The 20,028-nt window shown below is 42.2% G+C and overlaps 1 protein-coding gene across 2 annotated transcripts in view; it reads left to right on the top strand.

Annotated features, from left to right (window-relative positions):
- adck2 (aarF domain containing kinase 2) overlaps window positions 1-16,924 on the top strand; it is a 37,789-nt gene extending 20,865 nt beyond the window's left edge. For both annotated transcript variants that reach the window (XM_078220019.1, XM_078220020.1), the window contains one exon: window positions 16,814-16,924. In XM_078220019.1, the coding sequence (XP_078076145.1) occupies window positions 16,814-16,839 (26 nt within the window). In that variant the 3' untranslated portion in view covers window positions 16,840-16,924. The remainder of the gene's footprint in view (window positions 1-16,813) is intronic.
- Window positions 16,925-20,028: the final 3,104 nt, after the last annotated feature.

Below are 20,028 nucleotides of genomic sequence, written 5' to 3'. Positions count from 1 at the left end.
GTTTAAACAGACCACAGTCTGTGTTTAAAGCTCTGCCTATAGTTGTGGATTTAGTCCTGTTCATATCAACCACATTAGCAGATTTACACTTTAATGTCTTCTTGTCAGTAATTCTCTCAAGTGAAGTCTTGCTTATTCTCCCATCAAACTCTACAGGCTTAAGTCTCTTTTCTTTCATCAGTGTATTCGACTGAAAAGGCAGATCATGTTGAGTGAGCTGTTCCATTACATTCTGACTCAGATCCTGTCTACTCAGAATTGTCCCAGGGATCTTTTCACCTTCAAGCCCATTTCTAGAGACATCAGACCTGGCAGGACACATTACATCTGGGCCCAAGTAACTTGCTGGATTGTCAGGGATCCAGCACAATACTTGGCCACAATGAGAATGAAGGCCTCGGCATTCACAAGCGACCCTGAACTGACATACTGGCTCAAACACGTCAATGCTACTCTGTGATCTTCGATACCCAGGTGGCACAATCTGTGGATAATCAGGGTAAGTTTCCAGAAGCTTCTGTTTAGCTGTGATGGTCATCTGGAGCTCCAAAATGATTCGCTCACCCAGGAGCACAGGGATCCATATTGCTATTCCGGGAGGAACCTTCTCCGTTCTGCCATTCCAGAAATTTACAATCAAGCCTTCACAGTCATCATGACCTGAAAACAAAATTCGAATGAATTTTCGTTCCTTTTCACTGATTAAGCCTCCTTTGAATTTGCAACAGTTTAGCTAAGCAAATTCATCATTGAGCATTGAAAGTGAATAATATTAACGGCAAAGTTAAAGGCAGGATGAATAGAGAGATGCGGGTGGCACGGTGGTTAGCGCTGCTGCCTCACAGCGCCAGGGATCTGGGTTTGATTCCAGCCTTGGGTGACTGTGTGGAGTTTACACGTTCTTCCCGTGTTTGCGTGGGTTTCCTCCGGGTGCTCCAGTTTCCTCCCACACTCCAAAAATGTGCAGATTAGTTGATTTGGCCATGCCAAATTGCCCCTTAGTGTCCCAAGAAGTGTAGGTTAGGGGGATTAGTGGGATAAATGCATGGGGTTATGGGGATAGGGTAGGGGGGTAGGCCTGGGTAAGATGCTCTGTCAGAGAGTCAGTGCAGACTCGATGGGTCAAATGGCCTCCTTCTGCACGGTAGAGATTCTGTAATTGTATTTAAAAATTCTATAATTCTAGGCCCAAAGGGAAGCACACAGAAGTAGGAATGCAAATGCAAGGAAGCAATGATAATTCTGTACCGCGCTATTAGAAATACTGGGTGGGATTTTCTGGCCTCGCTCACCCTGAAACCGGAAAATCCCGCCCGAGGTCAATCCATGGTCTGCCCTTCGCCTGGTCTGGTTCCTGTGGTGGGTGGGGCAGTAAAATCCCAGCCACTGTGTGCAGTTTTATATTAATTAAAGGGAAAGTTCACCAACATCCCACATTGGGGGGGAGGGGGTGGTGGGGATGTGTGGCAGTGGCATAGTGGTATTGTTACTGGACTAGTAATCCAGAGACCTGGGCTAATGCTCTAGGGACATGGGTTTGAATCCCACCAAAGCACATGGTGAAATTTGAATTACAAGTTTAATGACCAATGATGCCCAGATCCATGAATGAATAAAGAAAAGTGTTGCAAAGCTCACACAAGGCTCATCTCTGCAAAGGCAAATGCTACAAGCATGCTGCAAATTGTGCCCAATGTGTGGACTGGATTCAATGCTTTAAGGTACTGCAGCTATCGGAGGAGGACTGGGACGAATAATAAAATGATTGCTGGTAAGATATAATGTGAGATGTCAATGGTATGTAATACATCAGGTCTACTATCTCAGACACAAATATCTGGCAATAAATATGCTGCGGTGCCTTAGTGAGGCTGCAAGTAAATTGTAGCTGGGGTTTGCCATCTTCTTCATAAAGACATCCAAATGTCAGCCAATGTGTGTAGCATCACATTTTACCAAATTTTACAATATTGCCTTAAATTGTATTATCATAGTTATTCACTGGACATTTAGAACTGCATCATGAGGATGAACAATGCTTTGGAAACTCCTCACTGACTTTCCAGAAGAATACAAGTACCCATGGTTTTGCTGCCTGCTCTACACTCTGGAAATGCCAGTGTATTTCCCCTGTGGCCTATCAAATGTGGCAAAATACAAATAACAGTCACACTGCTAACCCAAGCTGCCTGCATGCTGCATAAAATAGAACTGGATTAGATGATGCACACCTCCTCCCAATCCCATGATACCAATGTTCTACCTATATGCATGAAAATGCCACATGTGACAGGCAGCAAGAATTCTAATGCATCAAGAAAAACACCTTTTCATCTCGGGTAGTCTTTCAGATTGTCAGCTGGGAAGCAATCAAGGGAGTGGGGCAGGGGAAGGTGCTCAGAACTAGAACCATGTTTTATTCATTATTCTTTCTACCTCTATCTATATACTCGCTAGTTCATTCATTGAAACAATGAGAAACTGTGGCTCAAAGGAGCATAAAATACGAATCTAATTTGAAGGGATGTCTTATCAGTAGCAAAAGCTATGTTCTTTCTCAGGGAGACCCCAAAAGGATAATGTACACCACATAACCCCAGCATCTTGCCAAGTGGATGATCTATCTCGGCCTCCTCCTGTAGCCCCCACCATCACAGATGCCTGTCTTCAGCCAATTCAATTCACTCCATGTGATACCAAGAAACGGCTGAAGGAACTGGATACTGCAAAGGATATGGGCTTTGTGAAGAGTACTAAAGACTTGTGCTCCAGAACTAGCCATGCTCTTAGCTCAGCTGTGTTAGTACAACTACAACACTTATATCGATCTGGCAAAGTGGAAAATTGCTCAGGTATGTCCTGTCTACAAAAAGCAGGGCAAATCACACCTGGCCAATTTACCACCCATCAGTCCACTCTTGATCATCAGTTGTTGGAGGTTAATCATCTCAGTCGTAGGGTATCACTGCAGGAATTCTGCAGGGTAGGGTCCCAGCCCAACCATCTTCAGCTGCTTCATCAGTGACCTTCCTTCCATCATAAGGGAAGAAGTGGGGATGTTCGTTGATGATTGCACAATGTTCAGCACCACTTAGGACTCCTCATATACTGAAGCAATCGGTGTCCATAGGCAGCAAGACCTGGACAACAGACGTGAGCTGAAAAGTAGCAAGTAACATTTGTGTCATGCAAGTTGTAGGCAACGACTATCTCCAACGAGAGAGAATCTAACCATCTCCCCTTAACATTCAATATCATTATCACTGTTGAATCCTGCACTATCAACATCGTTAGGGTTACCATTAACCAGAAACTGAACTGGACCAGCCATATAAATATTACAAGAGCAGGTCAGAGGCTGGGAATTCTGCAGCAAGTAACTCACCTCCTGACATCCCCAAAGCCTGTCCAAATCAGGAGTGCGATAGAATACTCTCTATTGCCTGGATATGCCAATCTAACACTCAGGAAACTCAACACCATCCAGGACAAAGCAGCTCGCTTGATTGGCACCCCATCCACCACCTTAAATATTCACTCCCTCACCACCAATGCAGCAGTGTGCACCATCTACAAGGTGCACTTGCAGCAACTCCCAAAACTCTTTCAACAGCACCTTCCAAACCTGCGACTTCTACTGCCTAGAAGGACAAGGAGAGTAGATGCATGGGAATACTACCACCTGAAAGTCCCTCTCCAAGACACATATCATCCTGACTTAGAACTATATCGCCGTCCCTGCACTGCTGCTGGGTCAAAATCCTGGAACTCCCTCATTAACAGCACCGTGGGTGTACCTACACCACATGGACTGTAGCGGTTCAAGAATGCAGCTCTCCATTACTTTCCCAAATGTAATTAGGAAAGGGCAACAATTTCACCTAGCCATCTATGCCACATAATTTTTAAGAAGCCTCACAGTTACCCTGCATTGCTCTTTCCTACATTGGCAAGTACCAACCCAGAGAAGGTTTAGTCAGTGAAAGCCGGAGGTGATTCACTGAGCTTGAGTACGAAGAAGTAAGTGCACATGAAGTTGAAGGAGCAGTGATTCAATGCCAGACATAGCTAACCTTCTGCTGCTGATGTACCTTTGCTGGAAAAGAATGTTAGTGTAAGCTGGGTGACAATTCACAAGGAGCTTTATTCATGATGCTGAAGACCAATTTCACCCCCAGAAAGAATTCAATGGAGAGATGTAAAACAGGTTGCTGATTTGCTGTTACCCATTTTACTGTATCACAAAAAAGTCAAAATCTTCCAACTTGTTCTGCAAGCCAAAAGATTATATTGAGAAATTGCAAACACCTGAAGCACAGACAATGTCATGTAGCTCTAAGTCTCAGCCTGACACAAACTGAGCAGATATTAGGATATCTCACAGACATTTCTGCTAAGAAATCTTTTTAAGCATCATTGCTACACACACAGTGGGGCAGCATGGTGGCACAGTGGTTAGCACTGCTGCCTCACAGCGCCAGGGACCCATGTTCGATTCCCGGCTTGGGTCATTGCGGAGCCTGCACTTTCTCCTCGTGTCTGCATGGGTTTCCTCTGGGTGCTCTGGTTTCCTCCCACAGTTCGAAAGACGTGCTGGTTACACGCATTGGCCATGCTAAATTCTCCCTCAATGTACCCGAACAGGCGCCGGAGTGTGACGACTAGGCGATTTTCACAGTAACTTCATTACAGTGTTATTGTAAGCCTACTTATGAAACTAATAAATAAACTTCAAACACAAGCATTTATTGACACATTCATTCTAGTAGCAATTTTAATGCCTGGTTTGGGGGTATTTTCCGATGGTTGATAATATGTGAGCTCTTTAGTTTAAATGGATTAGTGCTTGCCTTAAAATAATGCTGAATTTAAAAGGTCACCCATTTGAAAACTTCCTCTCATATATATTGCTTGTGTGTTTTGTTGAAATTCAGTACCTGAATTTAATCCTCGTTGTTCTCTTCCCTGTAACACTGTCCCTGGGCCGTACCAGTCCATACCAACCTCCTGTGGTGCCAAGACTTTGCATCCAGGTCCAATGGCATGCCTTCTAGCATCTTCGTAGTGTATTATATCATGGAGGGCAGTTTCCTGCAGACGACATTGGGCTTTTCGTTTTGTCTTCTTACCCTTGTCGAATTGCACCAAAACTCGACCTGGATAACCCTAAATATAATAGTTTCTCAGACATCATGCAACTTAAAGACATCATTTAATATACCTCACTTTGGATTTAGGAATGGTTGGCTCACCAATACTTTCACAACTTTTTTATGAGATTGAAAAGATTGGACAAAGTCAATATATGGTAGATGTCAGTCTGTCAGAATGGACAAAGTGACCATTTTTAAGTTCTTTGCATCCTTAATCATGTACAGCCATTATTTTGGTCTTTTCCTCTACTCACTAGTTTAGCAAAAAGGTAGATGTACATTATCAACAGCTCACATTATAGTCAAATCTAATAGGCCAATTGTATGTGTAGTATTGTTCTGAGGACTGATCACAACCAGCATTAATTCAAGACTGGTAAACAGTATAATACAGATTTTTACTTGTCAAAAACATATTAAAGGCCAATCATGAAAAGGCCATGTGGCAGGTAGATGATTGTAAAAAGTGCAGGTTAGAAGATTAAATCTCTTAAGAATTCACTACTCACAGGAATGAGATTTCACAATTTCTATGATTCCCCTTCTGGACTGAGATGGTTAAGTGGCATTGGAGGAACAGTCAACTCTTCATTATAAAGGGCCTTTGTACTGTTAAGTCCGAACATTCTGTAATTAATGCGCAAATGCAGCAATTGCTTAAAACTGCGTGGGACTTTGATGTTGAACTGCTATTTTTGCCAGGTGAAATATCCAACATGCATTTCTCTGCAGAGTGTTTGGATTTTTCTTTACAAGGGCAGAAACATCACAAATATTGGCCATTATTGGGATAGTTCAGAAGAAGCTTTTTCGTGTGTCTAACCTGGGGTGCTAAATGCTGACAAATTCAAAATAAAAAGAATTTTAAAAAGTAGAAGCTGTTTCTGTCATTTTGCAGTAAAGCACTTGCAAATCACAAGCAACACTGAGCATATACAATGTGGAGTTTTCACTACACTGAAATATCTACAATTGATCTGAGATTGAGAACATGACAAACCTTTTCCCACCAATCGAGTGTGATCTTACTAAGTAGGTAGGTTGAATTAGTGTCATATTGCATTTTTGCACCATGGACCTATTACTTAGAATTCTAATCTGATGGAGAATCTATTGGAGCAAAAGTGACAGAGAAGGAAATGGCATTCCATCTGTCTGGGAAGGGTCTGAACTTTCTGTGTCTCAAGAACATGGGAGAATGAAGGAGTGTTTCATCTTCGTAAAAGACCTAGATCTGAGGAAAGTGCTGTAACTTCAGGGACATTGATGATGATTGATGTGGGGAGGTGGAGATATATACAAACGCATAATCACCTCAACTTCTTGGCCAAGTCTTCCCAGATAATAATATCCATTATCCTCCCTTCGAGCCAATACACAAGCTCCCCTTATGAGCTCTCCAGCACTGGAATCAATTAAATCTCCTTTTGTTATAACCTTCATACCTCTGGGGTGCAATGTACTCCAGCAATACGGAAGAGAGCTGTGTAAGTCAGACAGGCACAAAGGATATATATCAGATATATCGGATACATAGCAGATAGAAAAAGACCCGCTGAAAACGTAAATCTTTGTTCAGCATTTTATATGTAGCCAGAATGTTTGAACATTCTGTTTTTGGCTCAGTGCAGATCTTTGTAATGTAAATGATACTCCTCTTCCACAGGAGCAGGTTCTCCTCTTCAGTGTTGAGAACTGGCAGGGCAAGATTTCTGCCCGCCCTCCTTATCCACCACAACCCTAACTCATTAGACTAATTAAGTCTGGACTGCAAGCAGATTTCTGCTCTAAAAGTGACTAGCAGTCCAAAGGCAGCAAATTCTAGTGGTGTTGCAGTGAGGACATCACTGTAGCATCAGATGATCCACAACGAGCTTAAACTGTCCCTGGCACCCAAAGATGTCCTCTTGAAGGCCTCAGCTTAGCGCGGGGCCTTCAACAGTTAAGCATTTGGGGCCTAAACCTCACACCGTTCACTTGAAAACTGTCCTAAGTACTAGAATTCCCTTCCTACACCTCTCTGCTCTCTACCTCTTTTTCTTTCACCTCTTAAAACCTACCTCTTTGACTATGCTGTTGATCACCTGTCTAATATGTCCTTATGTGGCTCATTGTAAACATTTGTCTGATTTTCGCTATTGGAAAGCCTCTGAGGACATTTTAATCACATTAAAGGTGCTATATAAATGCAAGCTGTTGTTATGGTTGATGATGATCAGCATTTTCTCCAAACTTTGACAGTGATCAAATGTCCTAGCTGAAAACATACATATCAGCTGTGAAGAACATAAATACCATTTTGCTCCCCATAACAACATACCTGAAAGATACAGCTCCATGTAACTGTCTAAGAGGGCTGTAGGGACCTCTATTCAATGCTGCAACCATACTGCAGTATTTCAGATCTGAGTAGCATGGTCTCATCAGGTCAGAATAATTGAGTTGGTAGACTGGGATAAGCTGCAAAAAGATAAGATAGTACAACATTTCCAGGGCTGATGTTAACAAGCTTTGTATTAATTCCTTTCACATTTTATTCTTTAAAAATATTTGTTAAAATGTATTTTAATACTTTGGGATCCTCACAATTAAATTGTCAATGTTGTCTCAAATTTTAGCATCAAGCAATATCTACTGCAAATGATAGAAAGCTTTCTCTACGTTCCCCACTAGATGTATATATTTTATACATAATACACACACACTTACACACGTACGCACAGGTGGATTCCCTGTGGAGTTGCTTATGTTGACCCGTGCAAGGGTTGCTGGGTGTAGAAGTGCAGAACTGGGAGATGAATCTTAGGGCGATGAGCAAGGGTGGAGGATGTGTTGCAGGGTGCCACTGATAAAAACGTTTTGATAAGTGGATAAGAGGAGAAAAGGCATGAGCCTGGCTCAGCGACAAGGTGGAAAAGTTACAAGTGGTTAGGTGGGGTCAGAAAGAGCAATTGGGAGCTGTAGTGAGGAGAGGAAAAGTTATATATCCTTGCCGCAGGTGGACTCAAGTATAGGAAAGACTGTCAGTGGATCAGACATGACAATGAAAGATGGACATAATAATTTTAAAAGTCATGTTAGTAGTCATTACACTAGCCAAGACTTTAGTCACCTCTCTTTGCTTGATTTGCTCATTTTGGCCACTGCATATCTATGACAAATGACCATCATTGTTTAATGGTTGCAATGTATTTTAATGTCTATACCATTTATATCTCAATAGCAATCAGCAGAAAAATGATTAACATAAGAGTGGGAAATTCTAGAACTCTTATTCCAGTGTGAAGGGAAGTATTGAATAAAAGTTCTGAATTTAAATATATTTATTTAACTTTTTGTTTCTAGTAGTGTTGCAGTGATATTTTCACAGTAACTTCATTGCAGTGTTAATGTAAACCTACTTGTGACACAAATAAAATAAATATTTGGAGAATAAGTAAAATCCAAAATAATTTAAACTTTTTTCAAATGTTATATTTCACTGCAAAACATAGGTCTTAAATGGATGCTGTCCATTTATATTTTTTGGAAAGGAACTATATTTGTTACACATATTCTCTAACATGTCCCTTTTTGTGGGCAGATGTTGTAAGGTTGCTGTTGTAGACAGTAAAGACAGTCCTACAAATCACAAACAACCGGTAAATGACGTCATTTTAGACATTTTGACACCCACTTGTTCCACTGATCCACTTCTGTTGAGACTTGCTGCTTGAAAAGAAGCCCCTGTTTGCCATGATAGTTTTTCCAAGAAGTCATAAGCTTCAGGCTTGCTGCAACTTCCCACCACATAAAGTGTGTGTACTGGTCGACCCATGGCTGCAAATGTCAACAGAGTGTAGATTTCCTGAGGGTCGATGTCAGGTATCCCATCAGTTATTAGGTAAACAGCATCACTGGCAGGATCATCAAATGCAACAGCTAAAGCATGTTGCATGTTTCTACCAGTTTTGCATTCCAGAGATTTGATCCACGGGATAGTTTTCTCTACTGCCTGAGGTGTGCAATCAATCAAGCTGTCACAGTATTTTGCAACCTAGTGAATAGGTAAACAAATAAATATGCGTTTAGTCACTCATCAGAATCGCAAGAAACCATAATTGTGCAGCTTCGTAACCTATGGAGGTTTTACATTGGGGCAGAATGAGATGGGCTGTACCCAGTACATGGGACATTACAGCTGGACAACCTCAGAGGCAGTGAGGTAAATACTTAGCATAAAAGTAACAGAATATAAGAATCAGAGTGGCTTAATATGAATTTAACTATATTATGAACAGGCGGTGGTAAGCACAGCCTGACACATATGCTGAAAATACTCAACACTGACATATTTTATCATATCAAATTTATAAATGAAATTTTGTTAAGAAGGCACATTATCATCAATGACCAACATATAAGACAGCAGTCACGTAGCAGTGGTCCAGAGTGTGAGCATTAGCTAAGAAAGCAGTAGGACTTGATTTGGAATCAGAAGTCATCAGGAATATGGTGCATGTATGTGTTTGTCATAGGAATCTGCCTCTCTCTCTCTGCATCACCAACCGTCCCTGAGAGTGTGAGGTTTGAAGGGACAGATTTCATGGGAACTGGGAGCAGTCTGGGCAATTAGGGATGGGCAATAAAAAGAAAAAAAGAGCCTGCCCACTGGCACTCAGTTTGGGTTCCGCCTCAGCTCCTGCCCTCATCACACCCTTTATTCAAGCAAGGACAAAGAGCTGAACTCCAGAGGGGAGGTGAGGGTGACTGCCCTTGACATCAACATAAGAACATAAGAAATAGGAGCAGGAGTAGGCCATCTGGCCCTTTGAGCCTGCCCCGCCATTCAACAAGATCATGGCTGATCTGAAGCGAATCAGTTCCACTTACCCGCCTGCTCCCCATATCCCCTAATTCCCTTATCGATCAGAAAACTATCTACCGGTGATTTAAACATATTCAACGAGGAAGCCTCCACCACTTCAATGGGCAGAGAATTCCAGAGATTCACTACCCTTTGAGAGAAGAAGTTCCCCCTCAACTCTGTTCTGAACCGCCCCCCCCTTATTTTGAGGCTGTGCCCTCTAGTTCTGGTTTCCCGTGGAAAGAATCTCTCCACCTCTACCCTATCCAGCCCCTTCATTATCTTATATGTCTCTATAAGATCACCCCTCATCCTTCTAAACTCCAACGAGTACAGACCCAATCTGTTTAATCTCTCCTCATAAGCTACACCCCTCATCTCCGGTATCAACCTGGTGAACCTTCTCTGCACTCCCTCCAAGGCCAATATATCCTTTCGCAAATAAGGGGACCAAAACTGCACACAGTACTCCAGTTGCGGCCTCACCAGTGCCTTCTACAGTTGCAGCAAGACCTCCCTGCTTTTATATTCTATCCCCCTCGCGATAAAGGCCAACATTCCATTCGCCTTCTTGATCACCTGCTGCACCTGCAGACTGAGTTTTTGTGATTCATGCACAAGGACCCCCAGGTCCCTCTGCACAGTCGCACGATGTAATTTTTCTCCATTTAAATAATATTCCAATTTACTATTATTTCTTCCAAAGTGGATAACCTCACATTTGCTAACGTTATATTCCATCTGCCAGATCCTCGCCCACTCGCTCAGCCTATCCAAATCTCTCTGCAGACTTTCCGCGTCCTCCACGCAATTCGCTTTCCCACTCACCTTCATGTCATCAGCAAACTTGAATACCCTACATTCAGTCCCCTCCTCCAGATCATCTATGTAAATGGTAAACAATTGAGGCCCCAGCACCAATCCCTGCGGCACGCCACTGGTCACCAACTGCCAACCAGAAAAGCACCCATTTATCCCAACTCTCTGCTTCCTGTTAGATAGCCAATCCCCAATCCACGCCAACACCTTACCCCTAACTCCGTGTACCCCAATCTTCTGCACAACCTTTTGTGAGGCACCTTATCGAACGCCTTCTGGAAATCTAAAAACACCACATCCACCGGTTCCCCTCTGTCAACCGCACTAGTGACATCTTCATAAAAGTCCAGTAGATTCGTCAAACACGACTTTCCCTTCATGAATCCATGCTGCGTCTGCTTGATCGAACCATTCTTATTCAGGTGCTCTGTTATTTCCTCTTTAAGAATGGACTCTAGCATCTTCCCAACTACGGACGTTAAGCTAACCGGCCTGTAGTTACCCGCCTTTTGTCTACTTCCTTTTTTAAACAGCGGCGTAACAGTAGCTGTTTTCCAGTCAGCCGGCACTACCCCAGAGTCCAGCAAATTTTGATAAGGCAACATTTGACTGAGTGCGGCATCAAGGAGCCAATAGAGCCACTGGAATCAGTGGGAAATAGGAAAGCACCCCATTGGTTAGAGTTATACACGGCACAAAGGAAGTTGGTTTGGTGGTTGGGGGGGGTCAGTAATCTCAGCTCCAGAACATCACTGCAGGAGTTCCTCAGAATAGTGTCCTAGGCCCAACCATCTTCAGCTGCTTCAGTAATGACCTACCTTTTATCACAAGGACTGAAGTGGGGATGTTTGATGATGACTGCACAATGTTCAGCACCATTTTCAACTCCTCATATACTGAAGCAGTCCATATCCAAATGCAACAAGACCTGGACAATATCCAGGCTTGGGCTGACAAGTGGCAAGTAACATTTGTGCCACACAAATGCCAGGCGATGACTGTCGTATGGTGATACAGTGGTTAGCACTGCTGACTCACAGCGTCAGGGTCCTGGGTTCGAATCCTGGCTTAAGTCACTATCTGTGTGGAGTTTGCACATTCTCCCCATGCATGGGTTTCCTCCGGGTGCTCCGGTTTCCTCCCACAGTCCAAAGATGCGTGTTAGATGGATTGTCCATGCTAAATTGCCCCTTAGTGTCTGGGGAGTTAGCTAGGGTAAATGCATGGGGTTATGGAGATAGAGCCTGGGTGGGATTGTGGTCGGTGCAGACTCGATGGGTCGAATGGCCTCCTTCTGCACTGTAGGATTCTATGATTCTAAGAGAGGATCTAACCATCACCCCTTGACATTCAATGGAATTACCATCACTGAATCCCCCACTATCAACTTCCAGGGGGTTACTATTAACCAGAAACTGAGCTGGACAAGCCATGTAAATACTATGGCTACCAGAGCAGGTCAGAGACTAGGAATCATGTGGCAAGTAACTCACCTCCGGACCCCTCAAAGCCTGTGAACTATTTACAATACACAATTCAGGAGTGTAATGGAATGTTTTTCACTTGCCTGAATGACTTTTCACTTGCTCCCAACATTCAAGAAGCAGCCAGTTTGATTGGTACCCCAACCTCCACACCCTCCACCACTGAGGAACAGTGGAAGCTTTGTGTACCATCTGTAAGATGCACTGCAGGAACTCACCAAGGCTCCTTAGGCAGCATCTTCCAAACCTACAAACTCTACCTCCGAGAAGGGCAAGAGCAGCAGATACCTGGTGCCACCACCTGGAGGTTCCCCTCCAAGTCACTCACCATCCTGACCTGGAAATATATCACCATTCCTTCACTGTTGCTGGTTCAAAATTCTGGAAATACCTCCCAGACAGCAATGTGGGTGTCCCTACACCGCATAAACTGCAACACTTTAAGAAGGCAGCTCACCACCACCTTCTCAAGGGCAACTAGGGATGGACAATAAATGCAGGCGTAGCCAGCAATGCCCACATCTCGCAAATGAATTTTAAATCATTTAAAAAAGCATTTCAGTTTGTTGCTGTAAAAGTCTTAAAACTTGAAATCTTGTGCAATTCCTTTAAGTTGGTCACTGGGAATTCAAATGTCTTTTTAAAAATGATTGATGTCTTTGGGGACCATAACACATGTATATGGTGGGCAATCATCATGGAGACATGGACCGGAAACCAATCAGTGTGAACCCAAAGACCATCAGCCAGTAGCTTACTGCAACAGTGGGCCAGCATGAGGTGGACTGTATCCTTGTCCGCTCCCACACATGCTAGACAATTTTAATTCAGTTAATAAGATAAATTTTGAATAATGCCAGTAATGGTGGCAGTGAAACAACTACCAGATTATCATAAAAACCCAATTGGTTCACTAATGTGGTTTAGGGAAGGAAATATGTCGCCCTTACTTCATCTGGTCTAGTTGTCACTACAGACCCAAATCAATGCTCCAGCATTAAAGGACCCAATAGATCCTCCCTTTCCCAACACCCATGTCACTGACCAAATGTGAGCATCCAGGTGCGACCAAGAAACCTCGAGTCACTCCTGAAAGAGCCTTCAGTGTACCCATGCGCATGGGCAGGAGGCTTAGAGCTGCCCTCATCGCAACATGGTTCCAGGAGGTTCAGGATTAGGGAGGACACTTGGGAAGATTTTCTGAACATGGCCCCTCCTATGTCAAAAACGTTTTTTCCCCCAAGTGTCTAACAATTCTGGGCTAGATTGTGCCGACAGGGCCAGTGGGATTCACTCTAGTTTTTGTACCAAAAATTAACCAAACTTTGGGAAGATTCCGCCCTTACTTTTTTTATTCCATATGTTTTTATTGATTGAATTCAAATTTCACTAGCTGCCATTATGGCATTTGAGCTTATGTCCCCAGAGCATTAGCCCGGACCTCTTGATAACTAGTTCAGTGACATTACCACTACGCCACCATCTCCCCCTGATCTGGTCTAGATAAACTAGAAAGTAAAAATAGGAACAGGACATTGCACATAAATAATGAAAAGTGTTAAAAGGAGACATGATTAGTGTTCAGACTAGATGCATTTGCAGGAGAAAGTTGGTGCAGAAAAAAGCTAGAGTTCCTTGAATGAGCAGAGAATCAAAAATTAAAATTAAAATGAAAACTTGAAAAGGAAAAATGTTAATGAGAAAGAGCAGAGGAGGGGGAATACTTGGATAACACTTTCAAAGGGCCAGCTCAGCACAATGGATCAAATGGCCTCTTTCTGTGCTGGAAGATTCTGAGAGGTTTTAGAAAAGAGTACATAACAAACCTGGAGCCAAGAATACAGAAGAAAATCAAATACAAAAGTGAGTAGAAAGGCTAAAAGAGAGGCTGAAGAGTAACTGACAATAAAATAAAGAAAAATAATCAAGACTATTCTGTTCAAATAGAAAGTTGTGGCTATAATGAAAGAACAGGGCCCATTAAGATGAAGAACAAAATCTTATTCAAGCTAAAGAAGGGGCATGAAAGAAAGTGAGAGTAAAACACAAAGGAAGCAACTTGTTGCACCACGTACCTTGCCAGAAAAGGCAATAATATTGAATTTGCAGTCATTCACTGTGTGTGCCCACGTGTACAGGGTCTGGATCAGGTAGTGTTTCACTGCATCTAGCTTGGAATGCATACTCTCAGATATGTCCAGAACAAAGGTTACATTCTTGTCTTTAATATCTCTGAAGAGAATTGACGAATTCCCAGCAAAAAGCAAAGGACACCAGATTGACATAATGGCACCCTGAAATGAAAAACATCCAATTAACTATATATCAAGTTTATCTTCCAGTTCAGCTTCCTGAGGTCCAATAAAGTGTCAAGAACTTAAGCTCTGGAACTCAATAAAACACAGACCCTTTCATGATGTCTAAAATCTCATTTCCAAATTATTTCACGCAATGACAATTTTGTACTTCCAAAGTATTTTATTTAAAATTAATCTACGCCCTCCAAAATACTATACCCAATAACATCATGCTGATTCTAAAGTTTCCTCTACTGCAAACCATCTTCTTAAATCCCTCACCCTTGTACCCTCATCTTCAGTAAGATTGACACTATCCAATCAGCTGTCTCTTATCAATTCCTTTCTTTCCCCTATCCCACAGGAACAAACTTCCTTAAGGTTTCCTGTTGTCCTAGCTCTGAACTTGCACCTTCCTCTAGTTTCTCTCCTCATGCCTTCTCCGTGTTTATTTTGTCTATGAGACCACCTGCACCCTCCGCCTTATTCCCACCAAGCTGCCTGAATTCCACTCATAGCTTCCATGCTAGCTACCAATAACACTTTCCTCTTCTCAGGTCCTGTCCCCTTCAAAACTGCTGCTATCAATTTTTGACCTCATTATTGCTGACTACTGCCCCTTATTTGAAATCTATGGTCTCTAAAGCACAGCATTCACCTGAACTGTGCACTCTTCATAGTAGATATCCAACAACAATCTTCAATTTCCATTGCTTTTATTAACATTTACAATGTATAATTTGTGAGTAATAAAATTAGAATTTATATCCTAGCTTGTGATAAATATTACTGTGATAACCCTGATGCACTATCAGTCGAGCCAAGACTAGTTTTGAGCAAGACAAATAGGCTTTTATTAGCAAGAACTTGGAGCCATCCCTGTCGGTGATCTCGTCTGAACTGAGAGCAAGGGGGAGGAGCCACTGCCTTTATACCCAGACCAGGGGGAGGAGACTTGGGCGGAACCGACAGGGATGTGCCACATATACAGGTACTGAGAAATACTAACTATGTTAACCACTATAGATAACATATAACAGTGGTTTGCCACAAACCCCATGAGTTCGATGGGGAATCACTGATTGATCTCCCTGTGGAGCTCGTTAAGTATGAGTTTCTCTGGTAACAGGCAGTGATCTGCCCAGTGGGAACTCATTTTATAAGGCAGGCCCAGGACTGAGCCTGCTGAGCGATTGTCCCAGGCAGGGACTAGTGTGTGTACATCGAGGTAGTGGTTTTACTTTGCATTCTGTAATAAACTATGTTCCTTTCTACTTGGGCTTCCTGAGTCATTACAATTACATTTGGACACATGGTTTCACTGATGCTATGATTTTGAATTAAGGAAACCAGGACATTTTTACATTAGTTGCCCAGTCTATGCTGATTGGTTGACCTCTGTTTGAAGGACTACATATGGCTTCAATGCTTTGGGGTTAGGGAAGATAAAAATCAGCTAGGATTCACAGTTACACTCCATGCCTAGTGACCCCTGCTAGAAAATTTGATTTTGATTTGATTTATTATTGTTACATGCATTGGGATACAGTGAAAATTATTATTTCTTGCGTGCTACACAATCAAAACATACCCTTCATAGAATACATAGGAGAGAAGGAATATGTGGACACCAGGTTTGGTCAAGTTTAGACTCAGCTGTGGTGCCTCCGCCATGGTCAAATAGCTAGCTGACACTTGAATATGTGAATTCACATAATCAAGAATGGTCACTTCTTTCTCCCCTCTATCCTGGATGGAGCTTTCAATATTTGGTCCATTTGTGGCATCAAAAAACTTAAAGATCTATATGTTGATGACTTATTTGCATAATTTCAACAGATTATGGACAAATTCTCCTTCCCAAGACCCACTTTTTCCGATACTTACAGGTACTTAACTTTGTACACAATTTGACCCCTCAGTTCCCGACACTTCCCTCACATTCCCTCATTGATCCATTTTTGACTCCAATCCCAACAATGAAAGGAGTTATATCTATTCTGTGAGCTAAAATTGTTTATTTTCATAGTCCTTCATTATCAACTGTAAAGAGCTTATGGGAGCAAGACTTAGATGAAGAATTCAGAGATGAGACTTGGGATGCACTATTATATCACATTCATTTCCCATCCATCTGCATTAAGCATGGTGTGACATAATGTTCCATTGTTTTCATCTGACTGAATATCAAGGTATTGATCCATTCTGTTACAGGTGTCATCAGGCCTCTGCTACTGTAGTACATATATATTGGCCTTGCCCATCCTTTCACAGTTACTGGACGGCCATCTTTAAGACTATTTCTGAAATATTGCAAACACCTGTTGACACGATTTCACTGATGTCACTTTTCGGTGTGCTACCAACAATCCTTCCATTGGCCAAATATGGAACTGATTTCATGACCTTCGTGACTCTTCTGGCAGGATGTTTAACTTTACTTAGATGGAAGTCATGTGCTCCTCCATCCCATTCCTACTAGATTAAAGATGTTATATTTCATTAAATTAGAAAAAATAAGGTGCACACTACATGGTTCTACTACAAAGTTTTACAAGATTTGACTACCATTTTTAGCATATGCAGAGAAATTACAACTCACACCAGTAAATTCCTTGTTGCTTTCTATTTTCATTTAAAAAAATCTTATTTCATTAGCCCAAATTCCCATTTTATTTCTGTTTGTTTATTACGAAGACCAGCATGCATGTTTTTTGTGGTCTGTTTGTGTATTTGTTGGTGGATTTTTCTCTTTAGTGTATGCATGTATTTGGAGCGGACGATGTACACAAGTTGATTCTTTTCTATGATCATTGACTTTATTCTGTTCTCTCTCCTCTGTTTACCACAAGACATTAATGCAACTTGATGTTTACATTTTGTGTTCCTGTCTGGAAAATCTTAATAAACATTACATTGAAAAGAATGGTCATTTGGAGAAGGCTCCAGAGAGTAGCCAATGCCTGCAGAACCACAACCCAGCACACAGGAGCATCTTCAAAAAGGAGAAAGTCATTGGTGGTGAGGGTGGATGTATTTCAGTGTAGAGACAAAGACAGAAATGGCTACCTAAGAGGGTTCAATATTTCTTCTAAATACCCAAATTTCCAACAAGAAGCCTGAGCTTAAATTGAAGTTACAAGGAATCACCTTTGGCCTCTTCCAGGGAATAAGCCTGCATCTGGAGCACAAAGATTAAAGTATTCAGGAAAGGGCTGTTTGAGGGGGAGCTCCATGCAAGTGCTGCCAGAAAGTTGAATAAAGACTGGCACCAGCATCAATGACCCACACCATCCTAAACATCCACAGGGCAGATAGGGGGTAATAAGCTACCGAAGCATTATTTCATAACCATTCTAAATTAAGGTGCACTTATATATATATGTAAAAATGCTCCTATTACAGACATTGAAGAATCTTCAAGTACAATATTTCACAGTGAAAAAGGACTCACCGCAAGATGGAATAATCTTTTTCCTTTTAATGTTTGGATTGCTTCTTACCTTATGCCAACTTGTTCTGTCCAGTATTCTGCTTGGGCCTGTATGAGGGTTTGCCTTCACCTCTCTATATTGGATAATTCTCAATCAGTAAAATTACTCTCTCAACTTGTCATTTTTTCTAACGTTTATGTCTCTCTCTATGTTTTACTTTCTATTACAACGAGTTTCTCTCGAACCACAATTCTGAATATGTGTGCCTCACCTTTTGTTTTGGTTATTCCTGTGTGTTTGTCTACCTGTGTGTTTGTCTACCTGTGTGTCTGCAACGCTGCATGTGGTGTCTCTCTCTATGCGAGTAATTTTGCATGCACGTCTCTTCTACGTGAATGTTTATTTATGCTCATCTCATTGTAATTGCATGGATCTATTTCAAATTACCTGCCCGTTTGTAACTTGCCGACTAGTTTGTACTTTACTGTGCATCTTTTTGTAACTCTGTTTTCACACTTCCTATAATTCCGTTTTTATTTCTAGACATTGAGCACAGTAACTCTGCGTCTATTCTCTTCTCTTGATTTCTATCTTTAAGCCTCCCTCTAATGAGTTTGTGTTTCTGTTGTTACCTGGGAGACCACATACAAATGGACTGTACCAATCTGTCACCACAGAGGTAGTTTTAAATTACTCTTACTATGCGTGCCTTATCATTCTCCAGCTAAACAATCAGGTTGCTTCCTGCACCACTGTAAGTTACAATTTTGTTTTAAATCACAAGCTGAACAAATAAACTTCAGTGACTGAATGGATGAATTGAACTATTAATGTACCTAGTGGTCTCACCCCGCTTTTATTTCACTACATGTTAAGGCAAAGTCATTCCAGTACGTATATAACACGATTTTAATTAAATATATCATCAGGACGCTGGAGATACAATTCAGCTGCTTGTGCAGATCTAGACGCAACCTGAGGTTTGCTGTGCCTTGCACAACATTGCTCAGCAGTGAGGACTGGAGCTTAAAGAGGGAGATCATGATTCCTAGAGGCAATTCATAGAATCCTACAGTGCAGAAGGAGACCATTCGGCCCACCCAGGCCTTATCCCCATAACTCCCTGCATTTACCCTAGCTAGTCCCCCTGACACTAAGGGGCAATTTAGCATGACCAATCCACCTAACATCTTTGGACTGTGGGAGGAAACGGAGTACCCGGAGGAAACCCATGCAGACACGGGGAGAACATGCAAACTCCACAGAGACACAAGCCCGGGAATCGAACTAGCGCTAACCACTGTGCCACCGTGCTGCCCCGATGATGTACCTGCCACTTCAGAAAATGAGTCCAATCTACCACTTAATTAGCTGCCAGGGATGTCATGGTGGACTGATTCAGGCACACTTTCAGCTATTTATTTTAATGCTTTCAGGTAATGTGGGAATCACTGGCAAGGTCAGTATTTGTTGTCTGTTCCTAATTGCCCTTGAGAAGGTAGCAGTGAGCCCCCTTCGTGAACCGCTAGTCCATCTGGTGTTGGCAAATTCACATTGCCATTTGGAAGAGAGTTCTTGAATTTGGATCCTGTGATAGTGAAGGAAGGGCAATATAGTTCCCAAGTCACAATGGTGAGTGACTTGAAGGTATTCCCATGTGTCTGCTGCCTTTGACCTTCTAGGTAGTAGTGGTCATGAGTTTGGAAGGTGCCATTGAAGGAACCTTGGTGAGTTGCTGCAGTAATTGTTGTATAAAGTTCCTACTGTTGACAATGCGCTTTGGTGGTGGAGGGAGTGAATGTTTAAGATGGTGAATGGGATACCAATCAAGTGGGCTGCTTTGACCTGGGTGGTGTCAAGCTTGTTGATTGTTGTTGGAGCCGCTCTCATCCGGACAAGTGGAAAATATTCCGGCACACTCCTGACTTGTACCTTGTAGATGGTGGACAGGCCTTAGAGAGTCAGGAGTTGAGTTGCTCTCTGCAGAATTCCCAG

The sequence above is a fragment of the Mustelus asterias genome, chromosome 9 (genome assembly GCF_964213995.1).
Source record: "Mustelus asterias chromosome 9, sMusAst1.hap1.1, whole genome shotgun sequence".
Lineage (NCBI taxonomy): Eukaryota > Metazoa > Chordata > Chondrichthyes > Carcharhiniformes > Triakidae > Mustelus > Mustelus asterias.
Note: the sequence above shows the minus strand (reverse complement) of the source record. Positions and strands in the feature narration are given on the sequence as shown.